This window comes from Neolamprologus multifasciatus, chromosome 8 (genome assembly GCF_963576455.1).
Source record: "Neolamprologus multifasciatus chromosome 8, fNeoMul1.2, whole genome shotgun sequence".
Classification (NCBI taxonomy): Eukaryota; Metazoa; Chordata; class Actinopteri; order Cichliformes; family Cichlidae; genus Neolamprologus; species Neolamprologus multifasciatus.
In genome coordinates, this window is record NC_140446.1 from 29,886,597 (window position 1) to 29,907,252 (window position 20,656).

Below are 20,656 nucleotides of genomic sequence, written 5' to 3' on the forward strand. Positions count from 1 at the left end.
TATTAAAAACCATGGTATATTTAATTTGAATAAGAGCGCCGCTGTTAAAAAATAAATAAATAAATAAACTGGGCATCTCTTCTGCACTAAAGACAAATGTTTGGCTAGTTTGTGTGGCTAAACTGCAGGACCACAGAACAAGGACATTTGTAAGGAGCCGTTAAAATAAAGTGCAATAGCTCAAAATAATTATTTTTCTTTTATTGAGTTTTAGTAAAGTAAAATAACTCAAAAGGAATGGAGTAAAATAAAATGATTTGAATGAAATGTTTTTCTGAACAGTTACCTTCTCTTAGACCAATTTCACTGCTTTCTCCATGAACGACGCCAAAGTAAACGTGTTACATTATACGGAGAAATGGAGAGGAGAACCTCCTGAGCTACAGACACCCCTAAAAGCATCCATATGAATTCATTCAGTGTTTCTCTGTTGTGTCCTCATCTGTAAAGGCTGAGCGTACCCCACGTTCAGATCGTAAGCGACGAGACTCATTCGGGATGTTTGATGGCTATGACAGCTGCAGCGAGGAGTCCACCAGCAGCTCTAGCTCAGACGACAGTGAGGATGAGGTGGTACCCTCTATCCCTGCTAGTCTGCCCATCATCAAGAACAATGGACAAGTCTACACCTACCCTGATGGAAAGGCTGGAATGGGTCAGTACACGAGGCTTATTTTTTTGTGTGTATTGCTTAAATAATAATCTGTGAGTGAACAATAATAGTGTTTACGTTTAGCTGCTGTGGCTCAGGAAGTAGAACGATTATTAGTTTGATCCTCAGCTCCTCAACATTCATATGTGCAAATATCCCTGGCCAAGATATTGAATTACCTAAACAGTTAATGCATTACTTTTGGTATACCCTTTGAATTAAAGCTGAAAATTTTCATTTGTATCACATTTGGTTAATTTAAAATCCACTGTAGTGATGGGGTGGCTCGGCCCCCTTCTGCTCCATTCTACATGCCAAATATCCTTGGCCAAGATAATAACCCCAAGTTGTTCTCCGATGCATCCACTGGACAATGAATGTGTATGACTGTTGGGTAGAAAGTGCCTAGAAAAAAGTGCTTGTGCAATTGGATGTGAATGAGGAAAGATGTATAAAGAGCTTTTAGTATTCAGAATAGAAAGGCGCTATATAAAAACCAGTCTATTTACCACGTACAGAGCAAAAATTGCAATTGTGTCAATTTCCAAATACTTATGGAGATAACTATAAATGCCATTTACCATTTGTAGACTGCTGATCTATTTCGGTTTGTTTTCACAGCCACCTGTGAGATGTGTGGGATGGTCGGTGTACGAGATGCTTTTTACTCCAAAACCAAGCGTTTCTGCAGTGTGTCCTGTTCTAGGAGTTATTCCTCAAATTCTAAAAAAGCTAGCATCTTGGCAAGACTCCAGGTAAATTCATTATCTTTGATAAACAAGTATAGTAGTTTCATAATTTTGTATTATGTAAATATTAACATCTGCTTTGGTTTTTACAAGGGCAAACCACCAACAAAAAAGGCCAAAGTCTTACAGAAACAGCCTCTCATGGCAAAGTTGGCAGCTTATGCCCAGTACCAAGCAAGTCAACAGAACCAGGCCAAACTGAAAGCGGGTAGGCTATGAAAAAGCAATCATGATGGGGCTCATATTTCTGCTCTTTTTGATGTACACAAGCAACAAACCAATTGTTGTTTCTGTCAGTGGTCGCTGGAGAGAGTTTTGACTGGGGGCAGTATATCTGTAGCAGTAACATGGTGGGGGCTCCTGTCAGCTGTTTCAAGCATGTAAGTAGCTGGAGCTGAGAATATGGTCACCACTGATATGATACTATGATTATCATAGCTGATAACTTCTGTGCCTCAGGCCCCCATGGGAACATGTTGGGGAGATATTGAAGTAGGTGTGAGGATTGAAGTGCCCAACTCTGATACCAACTTCTCCACCAAGGTGTACTGGATAGCAGAAATCATAAAGCTAGCAGGTAAACACTACAAGTAATTAAGGTAAAATCTCTCACACAACCCTTGGGGTGTTTTTAATTGTGTTTGTGTCTTTTCATTTTTGTGAACTCTGTTAGGAGTAAGTGTTAATGCTGAATAAGTATATCACAACATGGCAAATGTATGCAAAGTCCAATGTAAAAGTAACACTGAACATTTGAACAGTTAGTTTCGCTGTTTCCACAACCACAACAAGTAGTTGTCAGTTGATGAGACAGTGAACCACAAGAGAGGCATTTGGCTTTACATAAAAGAGAACTTGCAGCTGCTAGTTGACTCAGAATCGGTGTAGTAAGGTTGGGTGATTGGATGAATTTATCAACCATCAACAGTAGGCTGAGCCTTTCGCCAATCGTTTTTACAAGAGCAATTTATTTATTTGCCCATTAGTAAGTTTGCTAATAATGTTGGTTGAAGCTAAGAGGAAAAAGTCAACGAAAACAATAACGCTGTTTTAACGGCACCCTCCTCAGCGTGCCCCCAAATGCAGCGATCAATTTACACAAACTCATAACAGAAAGAAAGAAAGACGGTATCCTATGTTCAGAAAAAAACAAAAACATTTTATTTAAATAAAAAAATACAATGTTGGGCAGGGAAACAAAGAAAAACTGGTTTCTTTTTTCCACTTTAACCGTGTTTACAGGCTCTTCCAATGTTTATCTGTCTTACACACTCGACCAAACAACAAGATACAAAAAGTATGTTAAAAAATGTTTCTTCCAGCGAACATAAAAAAACTTTGACGTAAAGTTAAGTCTTTTGTGCAATTTGGTGCCTCTCAAATAAACAAATCACTAATCAAGAACGTACCTATATTAATACTGAAACAAACAAGAAAAGAAAGTGAAATATAAATTCTAAACACGCAAATCAGTCTGTGCATGATTACATTGCTCCGCCCATCAAAAAGTGACCTGTGCAAATATATCACCTATCGTCATTTATTGGACTGACGAATGCCGGTTGGAAAAATCTGACATATCGCCCAACCTTGTAAAGTTGTAGCCTTAAGTTTTTCTAGGTCTTAATACTACGCACTGACATGCTGCAAGAATAGCTGGATTTTATTTTTTAATTCCAGTACTAAAATAGTTTAAAAATTCATTCTCAATTGAGCCAGTATCATCCTCATTAGTCAGACCCGTATCTGTCAAGGTTTATTGCTTTGTCCTGGCAGCAATTGTGTTGATGACAATACTGGCAACACAGGGCTCGCAAAATCGCTAGCCCGACGTCCCGGGGCTAGTGATTTTTCCAGTCGGGCTACCAAAATCTATCTCTGCCCTGCCCGTTGGCCTATCGTAGGAAGGAAAAATATATGTCAATGCTTTTGCATTCTTTCGGAAATGTAGCTGGGTAATTATGTCATTGGTGTCGGTGAGCCACTGTCAATATTTGACATATTGAAATCGCGTTTGAATTTGCGCTTGTTTTTTTTCTTTCACTTTGCAATCGCGCGAACTGTGTATAGAGAGCGACAGTACTGATTGGTGAGTGACGATCATTTGCGCACCAATTCCTCTGACATCATCTTATCAATCGTTAGCTTACTATGCAAACATGACAAGTGAAATCTCCCGCAGCTTAAACATGTGAGAGGTTGATCGCGCAGAGAATCGCTGAGCGTTATGTGAGTGCGTGTGTAAAAGCAGCAGGATATATATTTTAGTTCTGCTGAGCCAAATAAGACAGGTCAGGGTGAAGGAGTGACAGCCAAAGAAAAGCTTGCCACAAAACGGAAAAGTTATGACAAATCAGACTATAAGGCAAAAAGAAAGTGCAGCTTTATGGTTTCATGGACAAAAGAATTTCTGTGGCTGCAACATGACGAGCTAAATAACCAGAGGTGCACATAAGTGGTCCGCAGGTGCGCATTCGCTGTCAAAATAAAAAACGCGCAAAAGATAAGAAGTTGCAACGCGTGTTTGCATACATAAGATTTTCTGGAGGAGGACATACATTTGTTTAGAACTCTTAAAGATGTCGAAAAAGCTCCTTTAAGCAATTACTTTGGTGTTCCTCCACCTCCAAAGAAATGTCAGAAGGAGTCCGAACCACAAAAGAAGCGCGTATTCTCGGAAAAGTGGTTGCAGGAGGTGAGCTGGCTTCAAACAAATGATGAACGCACAGAGATGTGGTGCAGAATGCGCTGTGAAAATCCCACTCTAGCGGACAAAAACAGTGCTTTTTATATGGACGCAAACGCGCGCTGCAACTTCTTATCTGGTGCGCGTCTTTTATTTTGACAGCGAATGCGCACCTGCGGACCACTTATGTGCACCCGTGTAAATAACATAATGTTCTGCCGGGTATGTTCTTGGTTTTCCCTCGATTCCTGAGTCGACAAGCGCCTTTGTTACTGGGACCAGTCATTTTAAGAAAGGCCCCCATTAGAACCCATGAGAAATGCAAGAAATGCATTATTGCTCAGTCTGCAGTATCTTTCCCAGAACAAACACCAATTGCAAATAGAACAGCGTACTATGTTGCGAAGAGTGAACTACCACTGGCACAATTTAGCAGTCTTTGCAAACTTCAAAAAGCAAATGGCCTAGATCTTGGTTCCACTTGCCTCTTACCCGTGACTTCAGTGGAAATTTCAAATTCAGGATCTGACACAGACTGATTCATGTTCTACACAGTTCTTACACGTTCATATAAATTTCTGTTCAATTAGAACCAAGTATTTGAGTTGATGATTGTAATTTTTATACAATGTTGTAATTTGTGTTTCAACAATTTTTTGATTGTTTTGTTTCTGTTACAATATTATACTTTAATGTATAATATTGTAAAGGAAACAAAACATCAATCAAAAAATTGCTCTCTTTTTTTTGGGCTACCAAAAACTGAAGAGTCCCTGCCCGAAGGGCTACCAGGGATTTTGAAATTTTGCGAGGCCTGCAACAAACCTACACATAGATGAAAGTACCAGATGTATCCCTCTACCTGAGCTAATAAAAGTCTGTATTTGATTTTTAAGTTTTACCATAAACAAAGAAATAAGCAACAAACCCCTTCTCCCATTCCACATGTGACAGTCCACATCCCAACAAATAAAATGTGCAAGTTGACATCAGAGGGGGAAAAGATAAGATAAGATGACCTTTATTAGTCCCACAGGTGGGAAATTTGTTTTGTTACAGCAAAAGTGCAGTTATGTAGCAGAAATTAGAAAACACTGGAATGCAATAAAATACTATATACAATAGAATAAAATAGAATAGAATAATATATACAATAGAATAAAATAGAATAATATATACAATAGAATAAAATAGAAATACAAATACTATATACAACTGAGTAGGAAAATACAAAAATACAACTTTGTCAGAAGAAGAATTGCACAAATAGTCTTATTGCACATGTGAGGGTTTGATCAGCTGCAAAGTCTTTATTGTGGAGTCTGACAGCAGTGGGGAGGAAAGACCTGCGAAATCTCTCCATCCCACACCGTGGGTGCTGCAGTGAAGGAGCTGAAAAAAAAAACCCCTTAAAAATAAGATGTTTACATTCATTGGTATGTTTAGCTGACACATGTATTTATCATCTATGTGTAAAGTACAGGACAATCTGATTTCCATTTCTTCACTAAGGCTTCACTTCGAACAGCTTTGTTATGAGCTGTTAAATAAATTCAGCACTGAAACAGAAGTGATTTTCTGAGATTGTTTAGAAAGAAACCTTTGGAAGGGGATCGATACAGTATAAAGTTTTCTCACCAACAGTGAGGAGAAATAACACATTATTTATACCACATGTGAATACGGTCTATGTATCAATTTTTTTTTCTCCAACTAGTCAAGAAGCTGAATATAGAATAAGCTAACTGACTGCAGATGGTGGTCAATTTTTCAATCTACTGTTTCTGATGTCAAGAATTAGTGCGCACATTAACAGTGTTTCCTCTTGTTCTTCAGGGTTCAAGGCTCTCCTGCGTTATGAGGGCTTTGACAGTGACACAAGTAAAGACTTCTGGTGTAACCTCTGCATACCTGAAGTTCACCCTGTGGGATGGTGTGCTTCAAGTGGCAAACCCCTCGTACCTCCAAAAAGTGAGTGTTTTGACAAACAAATCACTTAAGTTTTCTTTAGCACTATGGTTAATTATTTCTGCTCTCTACAGGCATACAACATAAGTACTCTAACTGGAAAACGTTTCTTGTGAAGCGCCTCACTGGAGCTAAAACACTGCCACCTAACTTTAATGATATGGTAAGGCATCAGCCCAGTATTGTAAAGCTGCATTTTATATATTTATTTTATTTTTAAGTGTTCTTGCTGAACCTAAAATTACAATAAAACGTTGTTGTTTCTGTTCATCCTTGGCTGTTAAATTTCATCTTGGTTTGGTAAACCTGTCACTCATTTTTCACTGAAGGTACAGCAAAACATGCAATTTCCCTTTAAGAAGCTAATGCGAGTCGAAGTGGTCGATAAGAACTATCTCAGCCGGACACGGGTGGCGCTGGTAGAGCAAGTGATTGGAGGTCGCCTGAGGTTGGTCTATGAGGAGAGCCAGGGTGGAGCTGATGACTTCTGGTGCCACATGTATAGCCCTCTTATCCATAATATAGGCTGGTCAAGAAGCATTGGACACCGCTTCAAACGATCTGGTAGGCACACACTCACTTTGTAAGGAGTCTGAGGAATCAAAACTTGTGAATTTTGAAAATTGTTATAGTTGATCAAGTAACAGTCCCGTGTGAATGTGGGTCACGTGTGTCAATAATTACTTGAAATCTTCAAGTAATTATTGACACACGTGACTACAACAATGCCCACTTTATGTGTAACAAGTCATTTTCATGTATTCAAATTCTAGATATAACAAGGAAATTAGATGGTCAAGTCGATGCTCCTCCACAGCTCTTCCAGAAGGTAAGACTTGGCAAAAGAACAGAATATATTTCATCCTTATTATCCCACATCTGAACCACCACTAAAAGTCCCTGTGTTTTCAACACACAGACGTAATGTACTATATGTGTGTGTACATACATGATGAGTATTCAGCCAGACATAACAGTGCTACGACTGGTTTGGATTTATATTTAAAAAATTAAAGCACTCCTTTCATCAAAAAGAATAAATACAGGGTTAATGAATCTTTAAACTCCACTTGAATTCAAATCCAAGTGGAAAAAAGACCTGAAAACATCTTTTTCTTTTTCTTTACTTTAATGTCCCCTTTAATGAACTGGATTTTTTTTTAACATCATTAAAAGCAAGTTTAAAACATTATTTGTTAACCAATAATTTGAAAGAAAGCTCGCAATCAAATAATACTGTTGCTTGTAACTGAAATGGCACAAATAAGGCTTTAAATGTTACTAAATACTTATTTATTGTCTGAGTCTTTAAACATGTCCCCATAGTGTCTACTTTTCTACTCCTTGATCCTGGAGGCACCATCCTTTACAGGTGCATTCCCAAGTCGATCCTATTATAAAATGTTGCAGTTTCAATGTGAGTTGTCAATTCCAAACATAACAAACATTGAAAGTTATAACCCTTTATAGTATATAGTTTTGTTTTTTATTTTTTAGAAAAAAAAACTAATTTCTTAAGTGCTTGGGGGTCCCTGTTAATATAATAAGAAATATGTCTCTTCCACTCTCGAGCAAAATTTGTTTTGTTGCCTCATGGTAGCCCTGTGTTATAAGGGTACCAAAATTTAAGTTTCATACTTATGTAGTAGATTCGGTGGGAAAGAGCTATTTATTCAAAATGTTATTGTGTAGTTTAACAAATATGAAGTTAATTCTCATAAAAACATTTAATCCAACAGTGGTGTTCTGTGCTCTTGCTCATACATGCATGGGTTTGTCTGTCTCTGTTTCTGTGTGTCTGGAGTTTACTACTCCATTTGGAACTTCGTAAAGTGGAGATGGATACTACATTTCTGTCATTTGACTTTTCAAATATCATTTCATCCTGGTGCATGACATTGGCACACAGTCCTTTTCAAGCTCCAGAAACGTTTGTGTACACAGATCATTTACATACAGAAACTGTTGCTTAGCCATGAACATCACATATGTATCATCCTTAATTGAATTAGAATTAGAATAGCTTTTATTGTCACTGTTACAAGAACAATGAAAGGCAGTTTGGCATTTCTCCATGTGTGTGAAGTACACAATAGCGTAAGTATTTACACAATCACAGACAAATTTACATTTACACAAAAAAAGATATGTACAATTTATACATACACCTGCAAACATACGGATACAAACATATATATATATATATATATATATATATATATATATATATATATATATATATATATATATATATATATATATATATATATATATATATATATATATATATATATATATATATATATATATATATATACACACACACATATATATATATATACAGTGGGGCAAAAAAGTATTTAGTCAGCCACCGATTGTGCAAGTTCCCCCACTTAAAATGATGACAGAGGTCAGTAATTTGCACCAGAGGTACACTTCAACTGTGAGAGACAGAATGTGAAAAAAAAATCCATGAATTCACATGGTAGGATTTGTAAAGAATTTATTCGTAAATCAGGGTGGAAAATAAGTATTTGGTCACCTCAAACAAGGAAAATCCCTGGCTCTCACAGACCTGTAACGTCTTCTGTAAGAAGCTTTTCTGTCCCCCACTCGTTACCTGTATGAATGGCACCTGTTTGACCTCATCATCTGTATAAAAGACACCTGTCCACAGCCTCAACCAGTCAGACTCCAAACTCCGCCATGGCCAAGACCAAAGAGCTTTCGAAGGACACCAGGAAAAGAATTGTAGACCTGCACCAGACTGGGAAGAGTGAATCTATAATAGGCAAGCAGCTTGGTGTGAAAAAATCAACTGTGGGAGCAATCATCAGAAAATGGAAGACATACAAGACCACTGATAATCTCCCTCGATCTGGGGCTCCACGCAAGATCTCATCCCGTGGGGTCAAAATGATCATGAGAACGGTGAGCAAAGATCCCAGAACCACACGGGGGGACCTGGTGAATGACCTGCAGAGAGCTGGGACCAAAGTAACAAAGGTCACCATCAGTAACACACTACAACGGCAGGGAATCAAATCCCGCAGTGCCAGACGTGTTCCGCTGCTGAAGCCAGTGCATGTCCAGGCCCGTCTGAAGTTTGCCAGAGAGCACATGGATGATACAGCAGAGGATTGGGAGAATGTCATGTGGTCAGATGAAACCAAAGTAGAACTTTTTGGTATAAACTCAACTCGTCGTGTTTGGAGGAAGAAGAACACTGAGTTGCATCCCAAGAACACCATACCTACTGTGAAGCATGGGGGTGGAAACATCATGCTATGGGGCTGTTTTTCTGCCAAGGGGACAGGACGACTGATCCGTGTTAAGGACAGAATGAATGGGGCCAAGTATCGTGAGATTTTGAGCCAAAACCTCCTTCCATCAGTGAGAACTTTGAAGATGAAACGAGGCTGGGTCTTCCAACATGACAATGATCCAAAACACACCGCCCGGGCAACAAAGGAGTGGCTCCGTAAGAAGCATTTGAAAGTCCTGGAGTGGCCTAGCCAGTCTCCAGACCTCAACCCCATAGAAAATCTGTGGCGGGAGTTGAAAGTCCGTGTTGCTCGGCGACAGCCCCAAAACATCACTGCTCTTGAGAAGATCTGCATAGAGGAATGGGCCAAAATACCAGCTACTGTGTGTGCAAACCTGGTAAAGACCTATAGTAAACGTTTGACCTCTGTTATTGCCAACAAAGGTTATGTTACAAAGTATTGAGTTGTATTTTTGTTATTGACCAAATACTTATTTTCCACCCTGATTTACGAATAAATTCTTTACAAATCCTACCATGTGAATTCATGGATTTTTTTTTTTCACATTCTGTCTCTCACAGTTGAAGTGTACCTCTGGTGCAAATTACTGACCTCTGTCATCATTTTAAGTGGGGGAACTTGCACAATCGGTGGCTGACTAAATACTTTTTTGCCCCACTGTGTATATATACACACGCACACACATACACACACACACACATATATATATATATATATATATATATATATATATATATATATATATATATATATATATATATATGTGTGTGTATATATATATGTATATATATATATATATATATATATGTATGTATGTGTGTATATGCGCGCCATCTGAGGAGCAGGTGCATTGAGAGGTGCAGAGTGATCAGTGATATTGCACATTGAGTGGGGGGGTGCAGTTGTAACTATGCTAATGTTGGTTGCATTGAAGTATAAATAGAAATACGGTTTATAAATAAGGTGTAATGTCCATGAGTGTTGGCAGTGCAGTTATCCTCCAATCAGGGTGGAGGTAGGGCATGTTTGACAGCCTGTTGCCTTTGATGCCTTAGTCCCATTAACTACTCCAAACTGTTGATTCTGGGGCCCTGTTGGGTAAATGGTAAATGGACTGATTCTTATATAGCGCTTTTCTACTCTCCCGGAGTACTCAAAGCGCTCTATACAACATGCCACATTCACCCAATCACACCCATTCTCACAAGCACTGTCTCTATACGTAGTACTTTCTAACTACATTCACACACATTCATACTCCGATGGATGCATCGGCGAACAACTTGGGGTTAGTATCTTGCCCAAGGATACTTGACATGCAGACTGGAGGAGCCACGGATTGAATCACCAACCTTCCGATCAGTAGGTGACCTGCTCTACCTCTACCTCCTGAGCTACAGCCACCCCCGTAGCTCAGGAGGTAGTTCAGAGACTCATAACCCATGAAGAAAGCAAGACGAACAGCTTTAACCGGTGTGCTCGGTTGTATGTGTGCACGTGAACGTGAGTGACTGTGTGTGGATGTGGATGTGTTTGTGTGACTTCCTGCTGATCACAAAGCAAGGCTCGCAAAATTTCAAAATCTCTGGTAGCCCTTCAGGCAGGCATTCTTCAGTTTTTGGTGTTAAAATACAAATCACAACAACTGTATAAAAATTAAAACCATCAACTCAAATACTTGGTTCTAATTGAACAGAAATTTCTATGAACTTGTAAGAACTGTGTAGAACATGAATCAGTCTGTGTCAGATCCTGAATCTGAAATTTTCACTGAAGTCACGGGTAAGAAGTAAGTGGAACCAAGATCTAGGCCATTTGCTTTTTGAAGTTTGCAAAGACTGCTAAATTCTGCCAATGGTAGTTCACTCTTTGCAATATAGCACGCTGTTCTAAACAGCTTTTTCAGGAGTTCTTGTTGTGCTTGGTTTATTTGTAGTATGTTTTTTTGCAATTGGTGTTTGTTCTGGGAAAGATACTGCAGACTGGGCAATAATGCATTTCTTGCATTTCTCATGGGTTCTGATAGGGTCTTTCTTAAAATTACTGGTCCCAGTAACAAAGGCGCTTGTCGACTCAGAAATCAAATGAAACTCACAACACACCTGGCAGAACATTATGATATTTAGCTCGTCATATTCCAGCCACAGAAATTCTTTTGTCCATGAAACCAAAAAAGCTGCGCTTTCTTTTTGCCTCATAGTCTGATTTGTCCAACACGTTCTCACTCCCAAAGCGTAACATTTTAGGCTAGGTGACAAATCGTCAACATATTATGTTTTCGGCTACCCACCACATTCCTAAATGACGACCTCGGAAAAATGAGGAAATGTGAGAACCGTATGGACTCAATCTACACATGTTCGCTCTTTTCCTTCAAATAGCTTAGAAACACGCTATTTAACATCATTTAAGTCCTGTTTAAGGTGAGGAAAAAGGTTATGGTTAGGGCTAGGGATAAGGTTAGGTTTAGGGCTGGAATACAGGGCTGGAACGTTGATTACCGCGGGAGCGTCATTGCACTGGATTTCAGCCATAACCCGCCGCGTACCATAAGAACGACGAAAGTCTCCTTTCGCGTTCCTAAGGAACGCCGCGGGACGTGACAAAACGTCGCCATGTTACGCCTCGGGAGTGAGAACAGGCTCGATTTGTCATATCTTTTCCGTTTTGTGATCGGCTTTTCTTTGGCTGCCCCTTCTTCACCCTGACCTGTCTTATTTGGCTCTGCAGAACTAAAATACCAGCGTAAATCCTGCTGCTTTTACACACGTACTTACATAATGATCAGCGATTCTTTGCGCACTCAACCTCTGACATGTTTAAGCTTGCTGCGAGAGATTTCACTTGTTGCATTTGAATAGTAAGCTAATGAGTGATAAGACGATGTCAGAGGAATTGGTGCGCAATTAATCGTCACTCACCAATCAGTGCTGCCGCTCTCTATACACCGTTCGCGCGATCGCAAAATGAAAATGAAAGCAAAAAGCAAGCGCAAATTCAAACGCGATTTCAATATGTCACATATTGACAGTGGCTCATCGATGCCAATGACATAATTACTCAGCTACATTGGCGAAAGAATGCAAAAGCACTGACATATATTTTCCTATGATAGCCCGACGGGCAGGGCTGAGTTAGATTTTGGTAGCCCGACTGGAAAAATCGCTAGCCCCGGGACGTCGGGCTAGCGATTTTGCGAGCCCTGCAAAGGGTCATCTCCCCTCCCCCTGTATATGGCTCAACCCCGTTTTAACAGTCTCACCATACACAAGCACAGGTAAATAAAGGGCAGGAAGTAAAACATCCTCACTACATAAGAAAGCAGAACTCTCACATAGGATGTCCCTACAATTAAACACTACAGCTATTGCATCCCCCACATAGATGTAGGCCGGGGAGGAGGACAGAAACTTACAGAACTTACAAATTTAAGTAAAACAATGACAACATTTAACAATTTCAACCTAACAGGCCCGCTCATTCTAATCAAGTTCACTGAGGGGATGACCCTAACTGTCTGCATTCTTTTTATAAAAAGTTGTTTTTCTTTTCACTTGTCTGCCTTTTATTTTACAGACGAAGGAAGTGGACCAGAGTGGGGACTGGTTCAAAGATGGGATGAAGTTAGAAGCCATTGACCCCCTCAATCTCTCAGCTATATGTGTAGCTACTGTAAGAAAGGTAAGCCAGTTTTGATTTTGCAAAAGTCAGGATGGTGTAAAATGTAAATAAAACAGAATGTAATGATTTACAAATCTCCTAAACCCTTATTTTATTCACAATAAAACATAGAAAACAGATGTCTGAACTTAAATATTTTACTATTTGATGAAATATATTAGCTCACTTTGAATTTCATGGCAGCAACATGGCAAATTTGGGACAGGGGCAACAAAAGGCTGGTAAAGGAAGTGGTACTAAAAAGAAACGGATGGAGGAAGATTTTGCCACTAACCCTAACCTGATCTTAACAGGTTAAGATGATTACCAGTGTAACCAGTATTTCCAGTATAACCAGTGTTTCTCAGAATTCTCAAGTGGTTCACTAATGCATACACAAATGCAGGTAGGCTATTAAGTAACATTGTGTTGGCTATTAAGAAACGGCAAAGCCAAATGTCAACATGATATAGAAATACTACCGTCTTCACTGGGTCAAAAGTCATTTGAAATAGACTTACACAAGGTGGAAAACTGTTTTGTGGTCAAACAAATTGAAATTTGAATATATGTTGATCAATGGTCATGACAATTTGCGTATTAATGATAGAAGAAGTCCCTTGGTGGATGAGTGATGAAATGTTTCTTCCACTGAAAATACTACGTCCAGATGAACAGAATCAATGTTTCAACACAGTGAATATCTTTGTGATTGCTGTAAAACTAAGGCTATAATTGCACCACTGTTATCTTCAATGCGATGGCCAATACAGTGGAGAGCAGCTACCTGAACTTTATTTCCACAGAAGTAAATTCTCTTGTTATTAAATGTACTTCCTTTCTGTATATGATTCTAGATATTGTAGCACCTCTGAAAAATACAGCCTGAAATCAAAAGTAGTTGACTAGAACTCTCAAACGTGCACCTTAAAACAGATAACTTATAAGCTGCAGAGGAAATGGCATCTAACTAATTTGGGAGATCCATCATTTAGCTTGCAAAAGTAGATTATTGCTCTATAACAAAGCCCTCCGTAAAGGTAGAACATCTTACTACTCATCACTGACTAAAGGTAATAAGAATGATAGGTTTCTCTTCAGCACTGTAGCCAGGCTGACCAAAAGTCAGCTCTGTTAAGCCAAGGATTCCTTTATTTATAAAGAAATTCAAGAAGTCATCACTACTTAAGGTTAAGATATCATTAGAGAAAAAATTACTCATAACCACCTTGCAGATGTAACTTTGTGTACACCTACTTTCAATACCACTGATATTTATTTATTTCTCATCCACTATATTAAGTGGTGGTTACATACCACCAGTATGCTTGGTAGGGGTTCCAAGCAATCCAAGCAGATTAAAAAATATAAACTGCATGCCACCGAATACCTGGCCAGTAGCATCACTTGATGAGTCATGAGAGCACTCTTGTTAACTAAATCAAAACCTTCATTTTTTTTTTTTTAAAACCTGTAAACGAGAGAAATGGATACAGAAGCAACACCGTGTTCCCAGAGTCTAACTCAGTGCCACAGACCGAGCATTAGCATTCTAGCTTCGAAGTCCACCTTTGTTGTAGTGTTCTTGTCCATTATTAATTACGTGGCAGGACGCGTGGACGTGTTGCTATTGATGACAGTCACGTACATTAGTACTAGTGTTTTGTAATGGAAAACCATCCGAGTTGGGTCGTGGCGATCCATGGCCAGTTGATCTGGGTAGGTGCTAATGGAAAAGAGGCATTACTGCCATCAAATTGTAGCTCCATAGTGTAGTGGTTTATCCTGGTATGATCTCTTGGAGATTGTCAGGGGGCAGCCAGCATATAAAGTCTGCCAAATCAAATATGTGAAGAGTCACCCCCTTATGAACAATGGAGCAGCCAAATGTTTTTGGGGTGTAATGGTGAGGGGTGAGGGGTGAGGAGTGGGGGTTCCTGCCGTAAAATGAAAAAAATGTTTTAAATGGTATATTTTCTCAGTTTAAACCTCAATCTGTTTTTTGTTTTTTTTGTCCTCAGGTGTCAATAGACACCTTATAGATTTATGAGATTTGATTGTGTTCTGTTTGTAGTTGCAGCTACATTTTTTTTTCTAAATATTTTTATTGAGTATTTGTGGATATAGTTTACAAAGAAAAAAAGACGGAAAACACAAACTGTTTACAATGAATACAAAACAGAACTTCTCATGTTGGAACGGTTTTCCTTTCTTATTATTTACCAAACAAGCAACGAGGAAAAAAAAAACCCAGAAAGAAAACAAAAAGAGGGAAAAAAAAAGAAAAGAAAGCCACTGAACATGGGAGGGCGGGGCAGCAACCAATCAAAATGGCACGCCTAGCCAAGAGGGAACCAAAGGACAGCACCCTGCGCTTTGCTCTGGGAATATGCTTATCATCCTCTCCCGCTGTACCAAAGAGAGCAAGTAGGGGGTTGAGAGCTAGTTTCAGGCCGGTAGCCTTGTTCAAAGTGCAGAAAACCTCCTCCCGAAAAGCATCTACATTTTATACATTTTTGGAATTTAGGTTGTACATTAAAGTTGACATGACATAACTCTCTGCTATATAGGTGTTGGCAGATGGATATCTCATGATTGGGGTAGATGGCTCAGAGGCAGTCGATGGATCAGACTGGTTCTGCTACCATGGCACCTCCCCTTCCATCTTCCCTGTTGGCTTCTGTGAAATCAATAACATTGAACTCACACCCCCTAGAGGTACTCTACAGTTTTTTTTTTCTTCACTTTGGAACCTTAAAATTTGGGGTTGTTTATGTTCTGGTCTTGACACATACTGTGTTTCTCAGGGTACACTAAACTCCCATTCAAATGGTTTGACTACCTCAGAGAAACAGGTTCAGTAGCTGCTCCTGTCAGGCTCTTTAACAAGGTAAGGTTTATTGATGTATATCCTGTGTGTTTTTAAACCGTTATCAATTCTGTAAGTTTCAAAATCTTCTGCTAATCAAAATCCCATAGCTTGCAATAAAACCACCATCTGCAATCATCTACACCACAGGTGTCGAACTCCAGGCCTCGAGGGCCGGTATCCTGCAGGTTTTAGATGTGTCCTTGATCCAACACAGCTGATTTAAATGGCTAAATGACCTCCTCAACATGTCTTGAATGTCTCCAGAGGCCTGGTAATGAACTAATCATTCCATTCAGGTGTGTTGACCCAGGGTGATATCTAAAACCTGCAGGACACCGGCCCTCGAGGCCTGGAGTTCGACACCCCTGATCTACACTATATAGACCAGGAGTGGGGAACTCCAGGCCTCAAGGGCCGTTGTCCTGCAGGATATCACCCTGGGTCAACACACCTGAATATGATGATTAGTTCATTACCAGGCCTCTGGAGACATTCAAGACATGTTGAGGAGGTCATTTAGCCATTTAAATCAGCTGTGTTGGATCAAGGACACATCTAAAATTGCTTAACTCCTAGATATTCCATGATCAACTGTAAGCAGTATTATTGCAGAGGAAAAGCATTTGGGAACCACAGCAATTCAGCCATGAAGTGACAGACCACGTAAATTTGCAGTCCTGAGCCACGTAGTCGGTTGTCAGTTATATGCTGTAGAGTTACAAACATTCTCTAGCATTAACATCAGCACTATGATATGGGTTTGTCAGTCTAGCTGACCCAGTACTTTTGTCTATGTATAACTACAATCAAAACATGTGTGATAACTAAGTTTAAGGAAGTGATTCCTTCACTGTTAACATGATGGAGACTGAAAATGACTTTCCACTCTCCATCTTTGTTTGTCCTCAAATTGTTGTTACAAGTGTTACACAAGTATGATTAATCTGTCCTCATTAAGATGGCTGTAATTAAATTATTACTTGAATAGTTCTTACTAGCTACTTTTATTTCAAAACCTTTGGAGATGTTAACTGTCAATCAGTTAAATAATCATTGCAAAAGAACAGATAATTTGCAAAGATTCAGTCCAGATTTAGAGTGCGCCATAGCACAGACACGGCACTGGTAAGGTAACAAATGATCAATTCAATTACCACTGACAACAGTATTTTACTAAGGAGATTAGAACACAACGTTAGTATTAGTCAGTGTGGTCTGAATTTGATATGTCTACTAGATTTAAATTTCTCTTATTCATGCTCAAAAGTTGGTCACAGAGTTCCACGGGGATCCAAGAATGAGTGGCCATTTATTATTTTAAAATTGATACCATAGGTGCATCCACTAAAAATTGTGGACAAGTTTGAATATCGATGACCTTGACCTCAAGGTCCAGGTCAGAGTCCATTTAAAAAAACTTGGTCTTTTCCTCAACATTTTGCCGCGACGTTTCAAAGAGCCGGAAAGTAAATAAACTGCAGACAGAAATGAGGCAGGTCGAATCGTCTTGGGTTTTACGCATGTGCAGTACTGGAACGTAAGCGTTTTCAGCCATTTAAATGTGGATGAACACACTATGAAAACAATAGTGTGGACGTGGAGCGTTTTCAGACGTATACACTGTTTTCATATTTATCTGGGCTAGTGTAGCCATAGCCTTAGAATCACCAATTAACCTAACCCCACCCCACTAACTGCATGTCTTTGGACGGTGAGAGGAAGCTGGAGTACCTGGAGAGAACCCACACAAACACTGGTAGAACATGCAAACTCCACACAGAAAGGCCCCGGCCAGGTGGTGGGGATTGAACTCAGGACCTATGAGGCAACAGTGCTAATCACCACGTCATCGTGCCCCATCCATTTAAACAGTAGCAGTAAAAACTCATGTCATTATTGGTCATATTCATGTTATGACTGACAGGATTTGTAAAGTTTCTCACAAGCTTTTACTGAAGGATAAATACAGGCTGCAGTACTTTTAAGATCCGGGTTTTGTTTGTTAAATTTCTCTTTTTCCACTGTCCTTGATCCCTTTCATGTCCTAGGAGGTTCCCAATCATGGGTTTCGGCTAGGCATGAAGCTGGAAGCTGTTGATCTGATGGAACCAAGGCTGGTGTGTGTTGCCACGGTGACAAGGATTGTGCACCGCCTACTGAGGATCCACTTTGATGGTTGGGAAGACGAGTATGATCAGTGGGTGGACTGTGAGTCGCCTGACCTCTATCCAGTGGGCTGGTGTCAGCTAACAGGCTACCAGCTCCAACCACCTGCCTCACAGAGTAATGCCATAATGCTGTTCATACTTCTTCCTCTAGTGTCTTAGTGCAAAACGTTTAGAGAATTATTAATATCAAGGATCAGACAAGATAGTAGGGCAGAGAATGGGATCACTACATGAGACAGTTATAATGAACTACAGTAGGTCACAAATAGCTGTCACTTGACCAAAAACTTTTGGGATCTGCCTCTGAGAAAATGGTTGAGCTTATCAAGTTTAATAAAGGATCACGCAGCCATTGAATGTGCAAGGGGGTATTGCTGCATTTCCAGAGGAAGAGTAGGTGTTTTCTTGCCAATATATAACTGAGAAATAGAGAATCGTTTGTTATCCCACAGACCACCTGTGCGGTTGAGTGTGCGCACATCTAGACCTGTAAACATTGTGAGGTAGGGATGTGCATATGTGTTTGTTTGTCTCATAGGGGTGTTTATAAACTGCCACCAATCAGGAATGCCTGCTTAGAATTTATAGATTTACAGTGAGCTTATTTCAGGTCTTTTTCTCGTACTGCATTTATTTCAGCAGTTCTTCAATTGACAAGCTTCAGCATCACTTTTTGTTTTTTTCTGTTTGTTTGTTTTGTTTGACTGACTCTACAGTCCTGACCACTGAGAGTTGGTAAGATACACAAGAAAAGACAGTAGAAAGAAAGCAATATAGAAAAAAGAAAGGGAAAAATACAGAAGACTATGCCTGAGAAAGCTGAAAAAACAAAGAAAGGAAAGAAAAGATAAGGAACAAACTGGTGCTGTGAAAATTGAGCAGTGGCTAAATGCTGGGCCTCTCCAGATGCAATTTGTTGATCTCTAAGATGATGTGGACCCAAAAAAGCAGTTTGTAAGAACTGGCCCCTTTCACTTTTCTACTGAAAGAAATTTCTCAGATATAAGGAAATTAGCCCCGTGTATCTTGACCATGTCTGGCTCCACACACAAAAGCAAGGCAATTTTCTCTGCAGTCAACATAATGAAAACTAAATATCCTTCGCAGCCTTAATGTAAATCTTCAAATTAACCATTCCTTTTCATATGTAGGTCTTTTAAAACATTCTCTTTTTGTTTTGAATGTTCAGTCACTGCAAACCACCTGGAACTAGAAGATAGCCACCACAGCGACATGCTCATATTACTGTCTCAAGTCTGTCACCTTGCAGTAGGATGACATCCTGAACTATCTTACCTAGGGCTCTTGAACTCCTCTCCAACCATAACCTATATCATTTGGAGAATGTTTGCGCATGTGCCTCTGCCTCACAACTGCCAAAAAGATAATTATGTGTCCTGCCAAAGCTGGAAAAGGCTCCGGCCCCCCTCCTCGTCCCGCGACACTGAATTGGATAAGAGGAAGACAGTCGTATGGATGTGCTTTCCTGTCATTGTATGCTTGAATGTCCTTTCTTGTTTCTTTTTTAGGTAACAGAGAAATGTCGCAGTCTGTTCCAAAGCAGAAGAAAAAGGCCCAGCAGTATAAAGGCCAAAAGAAAAGTGAGTATTCCCTTCTTTAGCATCAGAGTCTCTCTGCTTTATCTACTTGTTCTCCTTTTGTTATCGGCTATCTTAGTGAGGGCCCCTTACCCTAACCATTAAAAATGAATGCCTAACCCTTACCCTAAACCTAACCATAACCTAATTGTAACCCTGACACTAAAACCACATTTTGAGCCTCAAGAAGGCCTTCAAACTTGTGAGGACCGGTGTGTGTGTCCTCACAAGGTACTGTTGGTTCTCACAAGTATAGTAGAATGGAGATTTCGGTCCTCACAAAGATAGCTAGACAGGAACACACACACACTGATTTAATGCAAAAAGGTCTATTAACACATAGTGAGTGAGAAAGGTGACTGAAGAAGAAATACTTAACACAGCATCCCCAGCAGCCTATTGCAGCATAACTAAAGGAGGATTCAGGGTCACCTGATCCAGCCGGTGCGTCAAAGTCACATGACCAATTTAAGATGACACAGCAACAAGATGCAGTGACCCAGAGTCTCCAATTCAACTTGGTTCGGAAGTGCGGACTGCAAAGTACATACCAGTTTTTAAATTGTGTCGTTTGGCCACGTAAAACCAGAGTTATGATAAAAAATACACACAGCGGTGTTTACAGTGAGAAGAAATGGTTAAAAACTGCATTTTCTAAGGACAGCGCTAGCAAACACTCTGCGCTTGCGAGTGAAAAAAAGAAAAAAACACCCCTTCCCTATGGGTGTTAAAGTTTACCGTGTCAGCCAATCAAGAAAATGATATGGCAACATGTGGCACTTGGTTTTTAGGAAGAGGGGGAAGTTTTAGGAGTGACATCTGCGAGAGAAAGCGGGCGAGCGAAAGAGAGAGAGAGAGCAAGTTTTCATATGTGAGACATTAGTGACGTTTAGCGTGTTTGGAGGCTATAGTTAGTGTGTGGTGTAGTAAATGTACAATTTCTATTTGCATTTAAAGTTATGAAAATGATTCGTTAAACATGTTTGTGGCTTTTACAGTAAAAAATGTCATTAAAA

At 39.7% G+C, this 20,656-nt stretch overlaps 1 protein-coding gene across 1 annotated transcript in view; it reads left to right on the forward strand.

The window, feature by feature from the left end:
- The window catches only part of mbtd1 (mbt domain containing 1), a 33,777-nt gene that overhangs the window by 1,509 nt on the left and 11,612 nt on the right, over positions 1-20,656 (forward strand). The window contains exons 2-15 of the mRNA XM_085171284.1: positions 451-655; positions 1,274-1,407; positions 1,495-1,609; positions 1,699-1,781; positions 1,861-1,978; positions 5,924-6,058; positions 6,130-6,218; positions 6,385-6,619; positions 6,829-6,884; positions 12,919-13,023; positions 15,573-15,720; positions 15,810-15,892; positions 17,923-18,157; positions 19,572-19,643. Of these exons, the coding sequence (XP_085027410.1) occupies positions 451-655; positions 1,274-1,407; positions 1,495-1,609; positions 1,699-1,781; positions 1,861-1,978; positions 5,924-6,058; positions 6,130-6,218; positions 6,385-6,619; positions 6,829-6,884; positions 12,919-13,023; positions 15,573-15,720; positions 15,810-15,892; positions 17,923-18,157; positions 19,572-19,643 (1,813 nt within the window). The remainder of the gene's footprint in view (positions 1-450; positions 656-1,273; positions 1,408-1,494; positions 1,610-1,698; positions 1,782-1,860; positions 1,979-5,923; positions 6,059-6,129; positions 6,219-6,384; positions 6,620-6,828; positions 6,885-12,918; positions 13,024-15,572; positions 15,721-15,809; positions 15,893-17,922; positions 18,158-19,571; positions 19,644-20,656) is intronic.